The 20758-nt window shown below is 48.3% G+C and overlaps 1 protein-coding gene across 1 annotated transcript in view; it reads left to right on the plus strand.

Annotated features, from left to right (window-relative positions):
• The first annotated feature begins 1308 nt into the window (after window positions 1-1308).
• LOC135882223 (chromatin remodeling regulator CECR2) overlaps window positions 1309-20758 on the plus strand; it is a 137895-nt gene continuing 118445 nt past the window's right edge. The window contains exon 1 of the mRNA XM_065409088.1: window positions 1309-1461. Within this exon, the coding sequence (XP_065265160.1) occupies window positions 1309-1461 (153 nt within the window). The remainder of the gene's footprint in view (window positions 1462-20758) is intronic.

The raw sequence follows: 20758 nt of genomic DNA on the forward strand, positions 1-20758 counted from the left end.
GAATATCAGGGTTGGAAGGGACCTCAGGAGGTCATCTAGTCCAACCCCCTGCTCAAAGCCGGACCAATCCCCAGACAGATTTTTGCCCCAGATCCTTAAATGGCCCCCTCAAGGATTGAACTCACAACCCTGAGCTATACCTCCCCCCCCAGCCTGCCTGGCTGCAAAGAAAAGCCTGAAAACATGAACCCAAGTGCACCCTAAAAGCTCAAAACCCAAAAGGCAAAATAGAGACTCTCCCACCCCTTCACAGATTTGTTAAAGTAATTATTTCTTTTGAAGACTGATTCCTGATTTTTGAACACTTGGTATGAGCAATACTGACTAGTCCTCTCCTACATGATGCCCCTCTGACCTCCTCCCCCGCACCGGCACCGGCTGCATTACCCATGTGCTCTGCTACCTGCACCTTCCTAAATCACAGCTTAGCCTTCAGCACCCCTGGCTCCCCAGCCCAGAAACTCCAGACGCCTGCTTCCCCGCGCCCTTGGGCAGCCCCCAACAGCACCCCAGGCCAGCTTCCAGAACCCTCCCCCCGCAACTCCCCAGCCACTGCGAGCCCGCCCCAGTGAGCAGCGAGCCGCTACCCCTCAGGGCGCAGCACCACGGGGGGGTGTGGTCCGAGTGCGCCCCGAGCACTGGTGACTGCGCCTCTCGGCGGAGCCACGGCGGGCAGCGAGCCGGCTCCTGTTGTTGTGATGAGAGCCCGGCCCCGCCCCCTCCTCGTGCGCGGCCCCGCCCCCTCCTCGTGCGCGGCCCCGCATCGCCGGCCCCTTTGCTCCCCAAGCCCCGCCCCCTCCCTGCCTCTAACTTGCTCGGCCGCCCCCAGCTTCGCCCCGTCTCCTCTCCCAGAGGGCCCCTCCCCTCTTTTGTCCACTCCCCAGACCGCGCCCCTCCGGCCCCGCTATCTCCCAGTCCCCGGCCGCGCCCCACTCAGACCCCGCCCCTTTCCCAGGTGGCCCCACCCTCTCCCTCTAAGCACCACCCCATTCCATAGGCCACGCCCCTCCCCCCCTCCGAAACCCCCTCCCCTCCCCCCGGCCCCATCTGTTTCCCCGGCGGTGCGATGGTTACATTGTATGGAGAGGGCAGCAGCGGCGGCGCAAGGAGGAGGAGGATGGGTCCGCGCGGCGGCCGCCAGCAGCAGCTCCCCCCCGTGCAGCAGGGGCAGCAGCGCCACCGCCGGCCCTAGAGACCCCCGAGCCGAGGCGCCAGCCCGGAGCCCCATGCGCAGGCGAGGGGGCAGCGCGGGGCCGCCGCTGGTGCTGGGCTGCTGCTGCTGAGCGGAGCGCGGAGACGGAGCGGGAGATGTGCCCGGAGGAGGACGGAGGCTGCGGCGTGGTGGGGACTGGGGGGCCGGAGGGGCTGGGCGAGCTCCGCTCCTGGTGGGAAGTCCCGGCCATCGCTCACTTCTGCTCCCTCTTCCGCACCGCTTTCCGTCTGCCCGACTTCGAGATAGAGGTGAGCCGCGGAGGGGAGCGGGCCGGGGACCCGATGGTACCGCACCCCCCTCCCCCTCCACAGGGCTGCCCCGGAGCAGGAACCCTGCCCGCGCCGTAGCCCCGTGTTCCCGGGCAGCTGCTCTGCCTTCCCCGCCTGGTCTCGGGGTTGAGAGGGAGCCGCTGCCCGAGGTCCTGGGGGGCTGGGCGGGGAACTCTCTCGCTGGCTGCTCTCGGGCTGCGTGGGTTGTTTAGGGAGCGGCCCCTCTGCCCTGGGGAAAGCCGCCGCCCCCTCCCCGCAGCCCGGGTTTGGTCCCTGCTCCGTGCCAGGGGGTTGAAGCCGGATCCTTGCTGGGCATCCCGTGCACATGGGGAAATTTCTTTGGCGGAGACTTTGCCCCAGGAGTGTCTGGCTGGAGCCGGTCCCTGCAGCCCCGGGAGACCGGCGATGCCAAGCTTGGATCCGGATCTGAACTGCCCCCAAGTCCCGGGGACGGGCCGGATCCCGCTTCGCTTCGGCCCGTTCTAGACAGACCTAGAGCCGCGTCTGCTCCCGGGCCGCCCAACCCGCCCCCCGCGACAAACTTCGGGGCAGACTAGAGCCGGGAGCTGCCTGGGTGCCCACCTCCCCCAGGGGCTGCTGATTGATGCCAGGCATGTGGCTGCCTGCTCGCCATGAGCACAGACCCCTGCGGAGGGAGGCTGCTTCCCCTCCCCACACAGTCTAAGGCGAAAGATCCGGGCTGTACCCTCCTAATCTCTCTCCTCCCACCCCCCTCCCCGGCCCTGCCGCTGTGAGTGAGGCTGGTGTCCCCTCGGACGGCTGGCTTGGAGTTTGTTGTTGTGCCACCATTATCCCTGCGGGGACCGGGGAGGGGAGCTTGGCTTCTCCCCGGCTGTGCGTGGAGGTGCCACTGCCCCAAGGCTTTGTGACAATTGAACTCAAGCCAGAAGGGTCTACGCTACAGAGGCTGGTTGTGTTAGTTATTCCCGTCTCACGCTTCCCCTACGGGCTTAGCTTGTTGTGGGGAGAGGTGTTTTGGAGGGTGTCGTGTTGAGACAACTCCAAATGTCGGCAAATCACCTTAAGGGTTTGGAACTAGTAATGGTGATGATGATTTTTGTCCATCAGTGCGTCTGAGTATAGCACTGCAAACTATCGAGTCAATTGCTACAGTCTTAGTTACAGAAAGAAAGAAAAAAATAATTCTCTGTTGTAGAAGCAAATTGCAATGCGAGTTCTGCTTTCCTTATCCCCCATTCTTAATGTTTTCTAGTAACGTTTTTTGGCTAACTCTTTACCAGTATATTCATGGCTATTCTTACTTTTGTTTAAAAATTAAGTTTTAAGTTATTTTGATGTAGTCTTTAAATTGTTTGTTTGTTTGTTTTTGCCCAGTGTCCATAAACGTTTGAAATGCAGTACCACTTGCTGCCTTAATATTCTAAACTATATAGATTAAGTGTGTGAATTTGTGTGTGTTTCAGAATTCATGAAATGTGGAGAATAACGAGATGAAAAGAAGGGCGGAATGAAGGGTGTACCCCAATAGATCTTCTAGGGCCTCTAGCTTTTACTCCCAAGATCATAAGCTGCTTAGACCGATGTGATTAAACCTGGGGTTTTCCATCTGTTTGTAACAGATGTAACAACTTTGGTGTTTCTCTGATGCTTTTTCAAACTTTAAAGTGTACATCAAAAGCAGAGGTTTTGCCAAGTAGCAAAGATGACTTCTGAGGGTTTTGTGGGAAGGATGCATGAGTAAAATATAGAGTAGATGGCTGGGGGAAGGGGGAGCTGCTTGGTGAAAAAGTGCAATGGTGCAATATGGTAGTGAGGAAAAATATTAAAGTGAATGGAAAGGGCATATTAAAGAAATTGAGAGAAACAGCTTGAGATCTCATAGGAAACCAAGATATTTAGGGTCAGCAACTGCCCTCACATACTGATCTATCAAATAAATTATCACAACACTGGGATTTTATCATCTGGTTTGCTATTATAAAATATAGTGCTAGTGTTGGAAACTTGCACAGTGCTTTGCAGAATATAAAATGTGTTCCCTTCCCCAGTCACTGCCCAAAATGGTGGTTGTGATAGGAGGAGCTTGTCCTGCAGTGACCTACACTGACTAGTGTCACCCTTGGCTGTAGACATACAAGAAGACCATGGATGGGGTTGGAGTTAGGCAGAAATGAGCATAAGTTGAATACAGTTTGGTATGTTTTGTTGAAATGTTTTTGCGCAAGAAAGTATGCAGCATTAATTTTAAGTTGTGTTAGGCCTCTTCTGCTAAACGGGTAAGAGTCTTCCTGCCTGGACAGTTTTTTCTTTTTGGTGGGGTCGTCGTGGGGGATGTTGGATGTTTTAACTTAATGGTGGATGATGCCTGTTTTCATGATTTGAAATGTTGAGAAATCCTGTTGGGGTAGATGGATGCATTAGGGGAACATTTATGTTCATTGTGCAACTTCCAAATAATTACTGGAGTGATCTGAATGGAGTGCCACAAGCACGTTGTCTCTCTGCAGTGCACTATTTTCTAAATTGAAATATATTTTCAGATATATATGTATGGTTGTGGGCAGTGTCTTGTAAATATTTTGTATTTTGGGTGGTAAATGCTGCAACGTTTGGCACAGTAAGAAATTTTTTCTGTTTGCTTCTAAATGCTATCTTGGTAGCATATTGGCAGTAAACTGAGAGAACAGTAAGCCGGTGAGTGTTTTTTTAAGACAGTAATTGCCCCATGAATGTGAATTCAAAAGGCCCCTTTCCAGAGATGCTTAAGGTTCAACAGGATGTGTGAATTCTTAAAGGGCAAAACTCCTTGAGCAGGATGTGAATTTCTGAAGAGGGGGAATCCCGTATGCAGTGTGAAATCTTGAAAGGGGAGAAGGTCTCTCAGTGATGCAACTCCTTTGGAAAGGGAACTCCCCTCCCCCTCCTATTGATGCAAAACACTAAAGGGGTGGGGTGGGGAGGCTCTTTGGTCCAGCCTTGTGAAGTCTTCCAAGGAACCTAAATTTACAATGACAAAAAGCCAACTCACTAGCATTTCAGCTTAGCAGGCAATTGGCATCTGGCTTGCCTCACCAGTGAAGTGAATTTGAGCTCCACATCAGTTCCTAGAACTTGCTTAGGGTGGGGAAGCTAACATCACCTGGAAAGAAATTGGGAAGGAGTGTCTTATGTCTTCACTAAAAATGCTGCAGTGGCTGGACTGCATCTGCGACATTGTAGCGCTTCAGTGTAAACATCACTACAGAAACAGGAGGGGTTATCTGGTCACTGTAGTTAATCCACCTCCACAAGAGGCAGTAACCCTCTACACGGGGGGTTAGACCGGCTTAACATCTCTCAGGAGTGTGCTTGTTTCTAACCTTAGAAATATTATACATATCCAGTCTGGTTTTCCCTCGGTTTTGCTGAAGGACATTATGGGTGTGGAGGAGTGTCTCTGAGATGTATATTTTGGTCTCTCGCCTTAATTGAAGGGGCACTGGTGTGCACTTTTCCACAAAGAGATCCTTTCTTCCAAGTGGTAATAGGACACTAGTGTTTATAAACAGGTGTTATCAAAAAATAAACAAGCAAACAATCTGATTAAGGGTTAGTCCACACTTAAAGTTTTATTGGCCTGCGTATGTCAGTGATGGGTATATTTTTTTGTTGACATGATCCTGTCACTAAAAGCCCTCGTGCAGATGCAATATAAGGTTCTTTAAATCGATATAGCTTAATTTGGTTTCCCAACCAGTATAAATTATACCGGTATAAACATCTTTATAACTGTCTACACTAAGGGGAGATTTGCAGCTTAAAGTTTTCCTGCTTTGACTGTAGTGGCATAGTTAAAGTGTAGACAAGTCCTAATTCTGTGTTTTTATTTTTTAAATCCCTTCCTTTCTTAATTGCTGGGTTTCAGTCTCTTGCAATGTTAGATTTCACTAGTTTTCCAGTCAGCATAAAGTTTCCTGGGTAGACAAAATCTGAATTTCTAACATTAAAGGTTTTTTTTTCCTGATTTTTTTTAATGTCTTTATTCATCATAATAAAAAGTAAAATCAGACACAGGCAAATTTTTCCCCTTTGTATATCATCTTTAATTGGAGTACAGGGAAGGATGGGAGGAAGAGGTAGCCTTATTGTGTTGATTGCTTGATAATTCTTGGAAAGCTCTCTGTGATTTTGGTACAGTGATACATCTGAGCTCTTTTGTTTTTCTTTTTAAATGCAAACCTCTTGCCCTGTACTTACTGAACTGAAAAAAAGTGAAGCTTCCAGATGTGGGCTGCCATCAGCAGCTGTACGTGTCAGAAACCTGGGAAGCAGATGTTTTGTTTTCTTTTTCCTGGACCATTGCATGGTGAGAGGCTGGAGAAGGGGAGTGGGTTTATGAAGCTGGTTGGCTCAGATAAAGAAGTGCATCCATCAGGCCAGGCTCTGGGTATTGTTATGGGAAGGGCGGTGTTGAACACCAAGCCCCCATGCTGGCTTCAGCAGATGCAGTTGCCTGACAAGGCACAGGGCTCCTCTTTTCAAATCTACACGGCATCACACAGCAGTGGACTCAGGAGGGGTTCAGCTACAACCAGGTCAAAAGTTCAGTGGGGCATGAGTGAGTGCATATGTGTGCATTGGAACATGTTTGGGGTCATGCAGAATTTTGCACATGCTTTTGTAAAATTAGGATACTATATACTGTTTTTGAGGAACAGTCTGTGAGCTAGCTGTTATGTACAAACTTGTATTCCCCTTTAAAAATCAAATTATTTTATTTTCTTGCTGCTGTTAACATTGGCAGCACACTGAGAGTTTGCCCTCTTCCCCTCAAATATTAGTTTGGAGTGAGGGCTGACCACAAACCCCTATTGCAGAGGTTATCAACTTTCTTCCTAGGCTTTGTGTTGACATGCAGAAAAGGTGCTTTCTGCAATCATATTAGCTAACATAGATGAAGAAAGCAATTCTTTCCTCCCTGTCAAGATGTAGCCATAGTGTGGACCACATCCCAATACAGTGTGTCTCTTGGACATTTACCCCTCCCATTTGTAATTGCATCTAGAAGCATCCCTATGACAGCTACAGCAATTGTTTATGAATAAGATAATACTTGTGTTTATCATTTCCAGCTGTATGTTCATGTAGTTGAGAAACTGGAATTTGGCCAGAATCATGTCACCACTCAGCTGTTTTGGTTCCTTTAGCAAGTGCATGGGGGCCGTGAACTACAGTTTAAGAATCTGCATTGGTGGGTCAAAAGGGGGTGACTTTCAAGTATGTGCTTCAAAATAATCAAAACATTGTTAACTTAGTTGATTTGCAAAAGGGGAAAGCCACCTTGCATATGGGAAATATAAATCTTTTCCTGTGAGTTTTAAAGTTGCCTTTGGGCAAATTGCCTCTGTCCCTATGGCTTTAAGATGCTTCTCTCCTCCTGCCTCCCAATGTAGTTCATACACTGACTGTATTGTTACCTACTTCTCTCCCGCCCTCCGAAAGAAAATGCACTGCTGTTCTAACCTAGCTATATAAACTACCTTCTCTATCTAAACACTTATCTGTTCAATTTTCTGACTTGTTGCTCTTTATCTATTTCATGCTACTTCCATTGCCTCCCATTGTTTAAAACTACACCTGCTTTGCTACACTAAGATTTTATCACATGTTAAAAATATACCTTTTTTTCCTAGTGAAGACAAAGCATCAGAGTCAGAATTTTGTGATCTCCATTGGCCTATCAAAGCACTACTTCTGAATTCACTTTTGTGGACAGGTCAACATTAAAATGATAGTTGCCCAGACAAGTACTTATTATCATGCCTTTAGGGTTCTCCTCATTTTCTGTAACCAGGGTCCTTTGTAATCCATGATGTTACAGCCACAGAATTTACTGTGATATCTTTCTTGCCCCAGAATAGTGCTTTGGAACCTAAGGTTACATTTAAAATAAATAACTGCTAGATGTATGCCAAGGTTGTCGAGAATATCTTAAAAAAAAAAAACCAAACAGAATATTAAACCAGTGCAGAGTTTATCTTCCTGACTCTGCCATCAGTATTAAATGATATCTCTGAAATGTTTGAATGGTCCCATTCATCTTTTTGGATTGTTTACTCTGAAACCTAAAGACAGCACATTAAATATCAACAGTTCACTGCTTAACATTTTAGCAGCATTTGTCTCATCTCAAACGGCCTTCTTGGGTATCAAAATCTCCAACTTTTCGGAACTTCTAGCTTCCCTGGCTATCAACTTCTGATGCAGTGAGTTGATGCAAAAAGTTAAGGCACATGGAAATTAAGCATCCTAAACATTTCTGTTCTGCTGAACCAAAGTATCCCTGAAATTTATGGTCTTGCTGCAGTTTAGGTCCAGCTTGCCATGAGTGTGTGTGTGTGTGTGGGGGAGCTTTCATTGTATCCAGCAACATTTTCTTTTAATAACTTTTCCAGTGCTTTAACTGATTTGTATTGAGATAATTATGTAAATGATTCACTCCAATATTATATTGTTAAAATCTCACCCCACTGCTGCTCTTCCTTTGGGTCACCACCCCATTATTATTATTTATTATTTGTATTACAGTAGCATCTAGAGAACATATTGAAGTCCTATTGTGCTAGACATTGGGCAGAAGGGAAGATGGTCCCTGCCTGGAAGAGCTTACAGCTTAAGGCAAATGCAACAAGTAGGTGTAACAATCACTCAGTATAAACTGGGCAGAAAACAGTAATAAGGGTGTACATATACAAAGACCAGCTATGTTTATAGCTAAATAAGTTGAGTTGGTTAAATATTTTAAATTAGATGTAAATAAATTAGAAGTTACTAGCCATTTGCCTGTCCGTTATCAGTATTTTTCTAGCAACAAAGGTTCAGATACAGCGCGTCCTCCCCTAAACCCAGAGCCTACGGGCAGCTCCCCACCAAAGCCCAAATAGAGACAACGGTCTCTTACCTGGCGCCTGGGGTCGGTGTGGAAGCGGACCTCCGGTCCAGTGAGACGTCGTTTATCCCGGACGAGCCCCAAAATTGTCATGGAAAAGGTCACCCACGCATCATTTTTGATCAAAGACTCAGCCTGAGGCCCGTTTATTGATTACACAACAACGCGTTGGCGGTAGCACTTATCGGAACTGCTCTATCGAAACAAAGCATACAGGAGTTTTTAAAGCTTAAAACCACAAACAAATTACACATACTTGAGTAATAATGACCTTATTTGGAATTAACACAGGTTAAGAGTTAGGGTCTTTTTGGTACTTCCCAGCACCCTTTTGCAACCTTGCCTTGTATGGATGTAATTGAGTTAAGGTTTCCTTGGTACTTTCCAGCATCTAGCTGCAACTTTGCCTATTATGGGGTGCTGTTACACAATGCCCCTCACAGGGTACAGTAACACAATGGGGTAGTTACACAATAGGTATAGGGGAGGGCATGAGTTACATTTATAATTGCTTCATACTTATAGGTTACATTATTATTTTACACAAGCGGTTATTGTATTTCAAAAGCATTAGGCACATATTGCAAATTATTCCTGTTTCAGGGGCTTTCCATCGCCTCCCCCCTCTAGCCCCCCTCCCCCCGTCCCAACTTCTCCCTCACTTACAGCGGTCATGTCACAACTCTTAGCTTGGTTCAGGCTTTGGGCCTGCTAGCCATAAGGCGGGCGCAGATCAAGCAAGCAAAGGTCTAGACCATTAGGGCTAGCCTAATTCCCCCCCCACAGTATCCTAGGTTGAACAGGACCTTGACATCTTTTGAAAGTAGACTGCACGGTAGATTTACAGACTAGTTCAGGGAGCTTGCTCCATGCATGAGGGACATGGAGGTGCATCTGGGAGAAGCAAACAATTGCCGATAGAGGCTAGGATTGTTGGCTGTGGAGAGGAGGTTGCGTGCAGTGGGCTAAGATACAGAACGAATATGTAGGCCAGGGGTCGGCAACCTTTCAGAAGTGGTGTGCTGAGTCTTCATTTATTCACTCTAATTTAAGGTTTCGCGTGCCGGTAATACATTTTAACGTTTTTAGAAGGTCTCTCTCTATAAGTCTATAAACTATTGTTGTATGTAAAGTAAACAAATTTTTTAAAATGTTTAAGAAGCTTAATTTAAAATTAAATTAAAATACAGATCTTATCAGTTTAGTACAGTGGTTCTTAACCTGGGGTGCACGCACCCCCAGGGGCAGGGCCGGTGCAAGGATATTTTGCGCCCTAGGAGAAACTTCCACCTCCCCCCGCCCCTTGTTCATTGAGGGGCAAATCCCAGTGAGCCTTTATTGACCTCAGGGGCCAGCCATGCCCAGGGGCTGCTAGACCAGATTCCCCCCTCCCAGCCCCCTGAACTCCCCGGGAGGGTGCACAGCGCCCCCGCGAGCCCTCCCCACCCCACCCCGATGGCCCCTGCCCCAAGTCCACTCACTGGCTTTGCTGGGCTTGGGCCGCTGCAGCAGCTCGGCAGGGAGAAGCTGCCTTCCGTAGGCACCGGAGAGCCAGAGTGTGCCGCTTGCGGCGGCAGCGAGCCCCAGCCATGGAGGAGTCGGCGCGGTGCAGGGGGGCAGCAGCCCTGCAAAGGCGGCAGCGCCACTAGCAGGGAGCATGCCCTCCCACCCCTCCTGCCCAGGCTGCGGCCTGGCGCCCCCCCTGGGGGGCTCCTGCAGGCTGCAGTGGATGCATGCGGATGCCTCCTGGGACCCCTGCCCCTAACTGCCCCCCAGAACCCCACCCCCTACCTGTTCCCTGATTGCCCCGACCCTTATCCACCCCCCCACCCCCAGACAGATCCCCGGGACTCCCACGCCCCATCCAACCATTCCCCGCCCTCTGACAGGACCCCCAGAACTCCCGACTCTACCAACCCTCCCCCTGCTCCCTGACTGCCCCTCAGGACTCCCCTTACCGTGCCCATGCCGGTCAGATGCTGGCTGCACGTGGAGGCAAAACACGCTGCCGGGCTGCCGCGTGCACAGCCCCTCCCCCACAGACTGCCGAGGCAGCAAGAGGGGGGAAGCTCTGGGAGGGGCAGCGGCGGCGGCGGCTCACACTCCCGGGGGCCGCAGAACCCGAGCGCGGTGAGGGGAGAGCCGGGAGGCATGCCTGCCGCCGGTCTTAGGTCCCGGCCACTGGCCCCGCTCAGCCTCCTGCCAGACTGCGGTTCCGTTCACTCAGCCAGGAGTGGGGCTGGTGGCCGGGACCCTGGCTGGCAGCCGCGTGCCAGGCAAAATCGGCAAAATCGGCTTGCGTGCCGCCTTTGGCATGCGTGCCATAGGTTGCCGACCCCTGATGTAGGCTGTGAATAAACTGTGAAGCGCCTCAAAGATAAGGTCTAGACAAAGCGTTCAATTTATTCTGTGGAGAAATCCATAATCCGTGTTTAATTATGATCTTTGGGCTGGTATATATAACTTTGGGACTACATGCTACTGTTGTTCCGCAGTGGAACTCTCGCTGACATCAGTGGTTTGCACAAACGTCAAGGGGGGGAATATGATGTTTTTTGTAGGATCTAGGCTTTTAGTTATCAATCGTTTAGTCAGCACTTGATTTGCACATTCACTATAATAACTTAGTGGGGAAAATACGCTTTAAGGTCAGAGCAATTTCTGCTGTCTGTTTCTCATCCTTTCCCTGTTTCTCTTCTTCTCTCTTTGTGTCTTTTCTCTTTAGATTTCCTCTACTGCACCAGTTCCCACCTTCTTGGACTTCACTTCCACCACTTGCCTTATTCTGTTTGCTAAATTATCAGAAGCGAAATAATTAACACTTAAAATGGCAGTGTGACACATCCTGGGGATATCAAGGGTTGTGAGACTCCTCACTGTCACCTGCCCTTAGTGTGAGGAAGCCTTGTCTGTCCCTGCCATGGGTCAGCTCCACCGGCCATGGGCAACACAAGCACTCCCCACCAGGTCTTGCAGGCCCTGCTGTCACTCTACAGATTAGCGATTGGCACACCCCAACCTTTGAGCTCTCTGAGCTTCTCCCTGGAGTGTTCAGCCCTTGGTCCACTGGACGCTCACAGTATTCACAGATTCACTGCTTCTGAAGAAACAATGCACCCCAGCTTACCAGTTCTACCTCAGATCACCACTGTGCTTAACACACAGCAATTGTGTTTGATTTCACTATAAACATATCTAAATTTATTTAACAAGACATAGAGATTCAGGTAGTAAGTAGCAAGTTGAAATATTGGAAACAAGTGGTTACATATAAAATAAAATCATAACACACATTCTAAAGCCTAGACTTAACTTACTTTATAAGACATGAGAGTATCTTGTATTGCTCACCCAAAATCCTTGCAGCGCTTTTCAGCCAGGGTTTCTGTGACCCTCCTTTCATGATCAAGCATGCTGTCCATTTGCCTCCTTGGTGAAGGATTCCATGTGTTTCCTCACACTCCAAGATACACCAGAACAATCCTTTAGCTTTATTCCTAAACAGGGCACCCCCTACCTTGTTTCATCCTGTACATTTCCTTTCTTGTAGGTTTCGGGAAATGGACGTTCAATTCTCAGTTATTGTTTCAAATGGTCTGCAGACTGGAACACATTTGGTTCACATTTTCACAACCATGGGAGCTAGAAACTTTTTTAAACAAATGCTTGAATTCTGCATAATCTGAATATACCATGCCAGTCATAAAAATACATCAAGCAGTCTAGGTGTTTGACACCTCTGGACTAAGACCTTGTTTTTTGATGCACTTGAAAAGGGAGGTACTTGAAGAAGGAAAGGGTGGGGGAGTCACATTATCAGAACAACAGGCCAGGAAGATTATTTTAGCATCAGTGTTTTGAATGGACATAAGGTGTATGTCAGAAAGACTAGAGAAAGAGGGTTGCAGTAGTCAAGATGGGAGATAATGAGGGCCTCAGCAAGAACTTTAGTGGTGTGGACAGTGAGAAAATGGCAGATCTTATAAATGTTATGGAAGACGATATAGTAAGAATTGGACTCAATCTGGATGTACAGGTCTAGAGAGAGGGAGGTGTTAGATGATGCCCAGGTCATGGATATGAGTGACAGGAAGGAGGATGTTCTCAGCAGTGACTAAGATAGGGAGAGTGAAGGGGTTTGGGGAGGGAAAATGAGGAGTTCCATTTTGATCATGTGACAGTTAAATTGATGGCAAGACATCCAGGAGGAAATATCACAGAGGGACCCAGACTTTCAGGATCGGATTGATGCAGGTCAGGAATTGAGGTAGAATTATGAGATGGTAGTTGAAGCTCTGTATACTAAGGTCGCGTAGGTTGTGGGTATCCTAGGGAATTTCAGAGGGAACATTACGATTGGTGGAAGCCCTAGTGTAGACAAGGCTTCTGATATTTTTACTACCTTGGTGCTTGAGCTGTATTCCTGGGCTCCCACAGGTGCACTGGTACAGCTATACTAGTGTTAGCCATGGCAGGAATTTTTTCTAAAATTCTTAAGTGTAGAAAAGACGCTACAGAGAGAGTGTGCTGGAGGAGTTGTGGAGCCGTGTGGGACGTTATCAATAGATGGAGAGAGGAGGAAGAGAAGACACTGAAGGAATGCTCAGAGGTAGTAAGAACCAGAAGAGCACGGAGCCAGGAAAGCCAATGGGAGGGCAAGATTTCAAGAACGGTGAGGTGTAAAATCAAGAGATTGAGGAGGATGAAGATGGAGATTTGAACTGTCTGATTTGGTTTCCCTTTTACCCCTCTAATCCCATCTTACTCCTGTCATAGTTGCTTCTTTTTGCTGTCCAGGACACTCAATAGAATTTGCTATGGCTCCTCTTAATCTTCAAATCAGGGTCACTGTAAATCTGGGGTCAAGAGACTGAGGCCTGGTCAGCCTTGCTCCTGCCAATGTAAGTGCCCTAATACACCGACATAGTAACTCCACTTGTTCCACAAGAGGCATAGGGCTTATGTCGGTGTAGTTAGGGCAATGCAGTGTCTGTTACTTACATGGCTGTTGGTTGTGGGAGCTGTGAAATTGACAAGAAACACTGGTTGGCTCCCTAGCGTGAACCCCATGGGGCTCAGAGTTCTGCCTGTCACCCTGAAGCAGGTGGGGGGCTCCATCTAGAGCCCAGCTCCCCCCCCACCCCCGTGCTCCTGGCTCCCCACAGGCAGCGGGGAACCTGGATGACAGCCCAGCTTGGAGTGGGGAGTCTGGGTGGCTGCTGGGCTCCCGGTGGGGAGCTCCACCCAGAGCTGAGAGCCCAGGCTTTCAGCCCCCACACTACCCCTTTTAAGTCAGTGGAAGTGCTCCTGGTGAGGACGTGTGCCACTGACATAAAGAGGGTAGTGTGAACATGAAAAAACGCAGTAATTACTGCGGTGGCTGTGTGTCGACTTAACTTACGTAGACGTGCCCTGAGAATGGCTTTAAGGGGTTGTCTGCACATACAAGCTACACCAGTTTAACCTGAATCTGTTTAAAAGCCAAGTTAGGTTAAATCTCTGTGTATAACAGTTCAAACATGACATATCAGTTTGCTTGCACCTGTGAGGGTTTGTCTATACACAAGCTTGCACCAGCTTGCTTAAACCAGTTTGGTTAAATTGGTGCAAACCCATGTGATATATATTGGTTTAAAACTTCTTATATTAATTAGTAAGCCAGGTTTTCAGTGGTTTGAGTGTGCACACAGTAGTTGGCACCTGTGTAACTACACCAGTTTAAAATAATAATAAAATAATACCATTAAAGTGTTGCAAAGTTATGTGTAGATCTCTGGGCTTTTTCTTTCCCCACATAGCAGTGTCTATTGCTGTGCCATTCTGCCCCTGGCATCTGTTAAGTGCCTGCAGAATTAACCTTTATAATGTCTATGGATGCTTTCGGAGACTATTTGAAGAAAAACTTCCTCAATAAAAGGGCTGGAGGGAAATGATGACTGTCAAGGAGTTAAAAGTAACCAAATTAAAGGTTTATTGCTTTAAAGCTTATTGCAGATGTTTATGAAAATTAATTTTTCCCTTGTCACTATAAGCAATAGCATCTGCTGTGATTGTGAGAACAATGCAGCCTAGTGATTCCTCCTTCCTTACAGTAGCGAATTCTTTTAAACACAAGCTCTCTGCCTCAGAGAGTGTATCCTTTCAGCGGGCTTGTTCTTTTTAATGGGTGCCCATTCCTGGGGTCTCCATTGTTTCAGCAACAATAGCACTAGGGGCAGCTGATTTGGTTGACAGAAAATGTGTTAATTTAACAGATCTATTCCCTTTAGCAAGTCTCCTTTCTATTGTGTCCTCCTTTTCTCTTGGTTTCTTGGAAGGCTGTGTTAGCAGATTCTCTTAGGTGGGACATTCCTGTAATTAGAAGTGCTCTGCAGTCCTTTGTTTAAATAAACAGATAAAACACTTGATAAGGAAAATGGATTTTAGGGCATTTTGTTTGTTGCCAAAGTTGCTGGAACACAAATTTTCCATTTGGTTTCATGCTTGTTTTGCGCTTTTCTCCTTCGAAGATTGACTTAATTGAACTGGGCACAACACACAAACGACATCCAAGGACTTTACTTTGTGATTGTCACTGCAAACTGACCCTGAGTAGCTTGTCCTTTTAAAGGTGGTTGTATTTCTTTAGGAACGTTTTTTACTTTATAAACTCTTAGCTAAAATGCAGCTTTTCCACTGAAAATATAGCTGTGAAATATCAATAAGAATGGGAATGCTGAAGCTGGCTGGAGAGGTTGGTCCTGGTACATAAAATTAACACATTTGGTTTTAAAGGTTACTGCAGGGAGAGTTGAAATATGAGGGCGGTAATGTCTCTTAGACCGTATCTATTCTAGAAAAGAGCACCAATTTAACTAGATCAATTAAAAAAATCAATCCAGTTAATCAGTGCAAACCTCTGCTAGGCCTTGTCTACACTGGCAAGTTTCTGCGCAGTAAAGCAGCTTTCTGTGTTGTAACTCCTGGGGTGTACACACTGCCAAGCCACTTAGTGCGCAGAAACTGTGCAGTTGCAGCGCTGTAAAAAAACCACCCCGATGAGAGGGGTACATCTTTCTGCGCCAGGGCTACAACACCGCGGTGCCAGTGTAGACACCCTGGTTGATTACAGCGCTGCGATTGGCCTCCGGGAGGTGTCCCACAATGCCTGTTCTCTGCCCTCAGGTGATCAACCATGAGCCCCACCCCTTAAATTCCTTGGGAATTTTGAAAGTCCCCTTCCTGTTTGCTTGGTGATGCGTGAAGTGGTCTGAGCGCATCTTTCCAGGTGACAATGTCTGCTCCACGCACCAGGCGATCCCCTGCTTGGAGCAATGCCAAGCTGCTGGACCTCATCAGCATTTGGGGAAAGGAGGCTGTCCAGTCCCAGCTGTGCTCCAGCCGTAGGAATTATGATACCTACGGACAGATTTCATGATGCATGACAGAAAGGGGCCATGACCGGGACACACTGCAGTGCAGGGTCAAAGTGAAGGAGCTGTGGAACGCCTACCACAAGTCATGGGAGGCAAACCGCCGCTCCGGTGCTGTGCCACGAGCTGCCGGTTCTACAAAGAGCTGGACGTAATACTCAGTGGTGACCCCACCTCCACTGCAAAGGCCACTGTGGATACTTCAGTGGCTTGCATGCCAGTCGAGAGTGGACCGAGCCAGGAGGAGGAAATCTTGGACGAGGATGTGGACGGGGAGGGGCATCCAGAGGCAGAGGATGACTCTGAGGTCAGAGATGTATGCAGCCAGGAGCTCTTGTCTACCCCAGAGGAGCCTAGCCAGTCACAGCTATTGGAGCTTTGTGAAGCGCAAACACAGAGAGAAGGCCTCTGGTAAGTGGCTTGGATTTTGGGAATCGCTGAAGCGAGTTGTTGGGGGCAGGAGGGTTGCAGAAAGCAGGCTTGTGTCTGTATGATGCATGTACCACCACATGCCTAGTCTGAGCGGCGGAACGGGGTGTTGATAGACTCCCTCACTTCACGGGAATCTGCCTCCAAGATTTCCACGAAACTCTCATGGAGATACTGGGCAATCCGTTGCCACAGGTTCTTTGGCAGAGCTGCTTTGTTTCTTGTCCCATTAAGGGTAACTTTCCCATGCCACTCTACCATCACTGGCGGAGGGAGGACACAGGCGAGCCGCGTAAGGGCCAGGGCGGAAGCCGCAGTCTTGGAGAAGAACCTCCCTTGATTCCCTGCTCACCCTCAGCAGCAACATATCTTCCATAATGAACACAGCCTGTGGAAAATGTGGGGACAGTAATGATTATAAGGTCCCCCCCCCGACAGTGCTGGCTCTCCCCAAGAGCCACATGCCCAGTATTCAGTACGGTCCTGGAACATTGATTTCCCCTACCGCTGCTGTTACTCACCATTTTGGGGGTCTTGTGGCTCATGTGTGCTTGCCTGGGGTCAGCCACTTAGTGACAGGTATGTGAATAGTGGCTGTGTTTTAAATCACTGAATCAGTGGTCTGTGTGTTGCAAACAATACTGCTTCTGTAAAATGTTGCATTTTGGCTTCACAGAGATGACCTTGGGAGCCCAGCCTCCCTCTTTGTTATCGCCAGCTGAACGGCTGCGCAGAATTAGAAAGGGGCCACGAAAAACTAAAGAGGACTTTCTGTGTGATGTCATGATGCACTCCGTGGCTGAAAAACAAGAATTGAAGGAGTGGCGGGACAGCGAGAAGAGGGATCGAAAGGAGAACGCGGTGCACCAGAATGAAGCCACGGAGCAGCTCTTAAACATTATGGAGCACCAAGTGGACACGCTCCAGGCGCTACTAGCACTGCAAACTGAGCAGCTCCGTGCCCGCCCTCCCCTGCAGCCGCTGTTGCAAAACTCTTTCCCCTACACCCGGACACCACCAACACACTCTTATCAACCTCCTGGCTCCAGTCTGTACCCGCTGCATTCCACTCCTCCCCCGTCACAGTCCAGCCCTGCGGACTCCCATTACCCACTGCACTCAACACCCATCCCTCTGCAGTTTAGCCCTGCTGAAGTACAGTACCCGCTGCATTGTATTCCAAAGGAGAAGGTTGGATATGATACCTGGACATACACAAATCTTTAACCGTCCCAGGACCCCACCTCCACCTGGGACCCTCCCTTCCCCATCCCCCTTCGTGCTGATGTGTTGTTTTTGTTTGTCTCTCTCCTTCCGTTGTTTTTTAATAAAAGAATTGTTTTGGTTTGAAAGCAATCTTTATTCCATTAATTGAAAGCAAACAGAGCACTGCAAAGCAACAGGCAATTTTCTTAAATCTTCACAGTGCATCGTCTGCACCAATCACAATCATCTCCTAGCATTACAAGTACTGCGCTCCTGAGCATAGCAACAAATATTAGTGGCTTTCAGTTTCAAATTGCTGCCTCAAGGCATCCCTGATCCTTATGGCCCTGCCCTGTGCCCCTCTAATAGCCCTGGTCTCTGGCTGTTCAAATTCAGTGTCCAGGCGCTGAGCCTCATCAGTCCAGCCCTGAGTGAAGCTTTCACCCTTCCCTTCACAAATACAAGTACAGCACGCGGCTATAAGCATAGGAATATTGTCATCGGCCAGGTCCAGCCTCCCATATAGGCAGCGCCAGCGGGCCTTTAAATGGCCAAAAGCACACTCAACAGTCATTCTGCACTTGCTCAGCCCGTTGTTGAACCACTCCTTGCTGCTGTCAAGGTGCCCCATGTATGGCTTCATCAGCCACGGCATTAAGGGGTAGGCAGGGTCTCCCAGGATCACAATGGGCATTTTGACTTCGCCTACGGTGATCTTCTAGTCCTGAAAGAAAGTCCCTGCTTGCAGCTTCCTGAACAGACCAGTGTTCCGAAACACACGTGCGTCATGCATCTTTCCGGACCAGCCTGTGTTAATGTCCGTGAAATGCCCACAGTGATCCACAAACGCCTGGAGAACCATTGAGAAATATCCCTTCCGATTAATGTACTCCGTGGCTAGGCGGTCTGGTGCCAGAATTGGAATATGCGTGCTATCTATCGCCCCTCTGCAGTGAGGGAAGCCCATTTGTGCAAAGCCATCCACAATCTCACGCACGTTGCCCAGAGTCACTGTCTTTCGGAACAGGATGCGATTAATGGCCCTGCACACTTCCATCAACATGAGTCCAATGGTCGACTTTCCCACTCCGAACTGCTTAGCAACCGATCGGTAGCAGTCTGGAGTAGCCAGTTCCACAGTGCAATCGCCACGTGCTTCTCCAACGGCAGGGCAGCTCTCATTCTCGTGTCCTTGCGCTGCAGGGCTGGGGCGAGCTCATCACACAGTCCCATGAATGTGGCTTTCCTCATCCGAAAGTTCTGCAGCCACTGCTCATCATCCCAGACGTGCATGATGATGTGATCCCACCGCTCAGTGCTTGTTTCCCGAGCCCAGAAGCGGCGTTCCACTGTGGTCAGCACCTTCATGAATGCCACGCGCATTCTCGTGTTGTAGCTACTACGTGTGGTGAGATCAATGTCGAACTGCTCTTGCCTTTTTAGTTTAAGGAATAACTCCACTGCCACTCGTGACGTGTTGGTGAGACTGAGCAGCATATTGGTCAACAGTGCGAGATCCATTCCTGCAGACTGAAGAGGCAGAGCAGAGCACGCAATACACAAACTGCCAAATGCGGACGGAAGCACAAGGATTGCTGGGATGCAAAGCAATGCATCAGAGGGCATTGGGACAGGACCCAGGATGCCCCGCAACCCCCTCTGCCTTCCCACAGCTCTTAGCGGCAGAAGAGGAAGAGATGCTCTGTGGGATAGCTGCCCAGAATGCACTGGTCCAAATACCACTGCAAGTGCCTCAAGCGTGAACATGCTATTGCGCAGGCAGCTGATAGTGTGAACATACAACAGTGGTTTCCCTTCAGCACTCTCTGAGCGGCGCTGTAACTGCCGGTGCTGTAACTCTGCCAGCGTAGACATACCCTATGATACACCTAAATCAAAATAAGCAAGGGTTAAACCAATTTAACTTATGTCAGTAACTTACTGATGATTTAAAAATCCGTTTGGTGCATTGTTTAGTATAGACAAGGCCTTGTGTGGTATCTGAGGCGCTGTAAAACTTAAGTCTTGTCTACACTGCCACTTACAGCACTGAAACTTTCTTCGCTGAGGGGTGTGAAAAAAACACCCCCCTAAGCGATGCAAGTTTCAGCGCTGTAACGTGGCAGTGTAGACCGTGCACCAGCATTGGGAGCCGCGCTCCCAGCGCTGTTAGCTACGCCCCTCGTGGAGGTAGTTTTTTTACAGCGCTGGGAGAGCTCTCTCCCAGTGCTGGAGCCGCAACTACACAAGCCACGTTAAAGCGCTGCCGTGGCTGCGCTTTAACATCAACTGTGTAGCAGTGCTCTTGATGCTGGGATTCATGATATAATAGGAGCCTTAAGATTTGATGGTCTTTGCCTGCATTTATCTCCTTGTTGGTGGAACAGTTTGTGCTATGGCTCCTCCTCCAGTTGGTATTCTGTCCACACTAGGAGCAGGAGAGGAGGAATAGCTTCACACCACCAAAACAGGGAGCATCTGTTTAAAAAAAAAAACACAAAAAAACCTAGTATTTTCACCACAGGTGACCCTGTGCACTCAAGAGCACAGGGTACAGATTTTACTTATCCATGAGTCAAACCACACAGGTCTTTTGCAGGGAGGAAGGGGATGGGGGAGGGAGGGAGAGGTGAAAATTAAGTTTAAGAGCCTAAGCGCTTGAATCCTAAATGGAGCTAGTCAAAGATTAGAATGCGGGAAGGGAGTTGGAGAAGCATAAATAACACAGCACCCTCTTCTTGTATGCTGAAACGGTTCAAGCTACATAAAAACCCTTGCTGAGGTTATTTAACATGTGCATCAATGAATTTTGGGCCCAAAATGTAAATTGCTTAATGACACTTCCAAAAATAAAAGCAGGGAGTGTTATACTAAAGGTATTTACAGTAAACTTGAAAACTGCATTTCCATCTGAGAATTTTGGACTTAGTATTGTTATGGGTAACCCCTAAGTTTACTATAGCTGGAAGAGATTAGAAACAACCTTTTTTTCTTTTCTTCCACTTAGTATATTCCCTGTTTGAAGGCTCTTAGCATATAATCAGTTTCAGGGTGTTGTTAGTGCATGTCCTGCAAGAGGGTGTTTAACAGAAAATGCAGCAGCAGGAGAATTGAAACTGAACAGGTAGCGAGAGGCTAGGTATGCCAATGTGTGCGCAGGGAGAGGAGTGGTGAGCTTGAGCACAGTCGGTGGGAAGCACAGGCGTATCTAAAAGACCCTTCTTAATCTAAACAGGGGAAGAAAAGCCCCTAAAACATATTTTATAAAGAACTTTTACTAATCAGGATATACTCTTGTAAAGGTCCCCTTCAAACCCTC

Source organism: Emys orbicularis, chromosome 1, assembly GCF_028017835.1.
Source record: "Emys orbicularis isolate rEmyOrb1 chromosome 1, rEmyOrb1.hap1, whole genome shotgun sequence".
Taxonomy (NCBI): Eukaryota; Metazoa; Chordata; order Testudines; family Emydidae; genus Emys; species Emys orbicularis.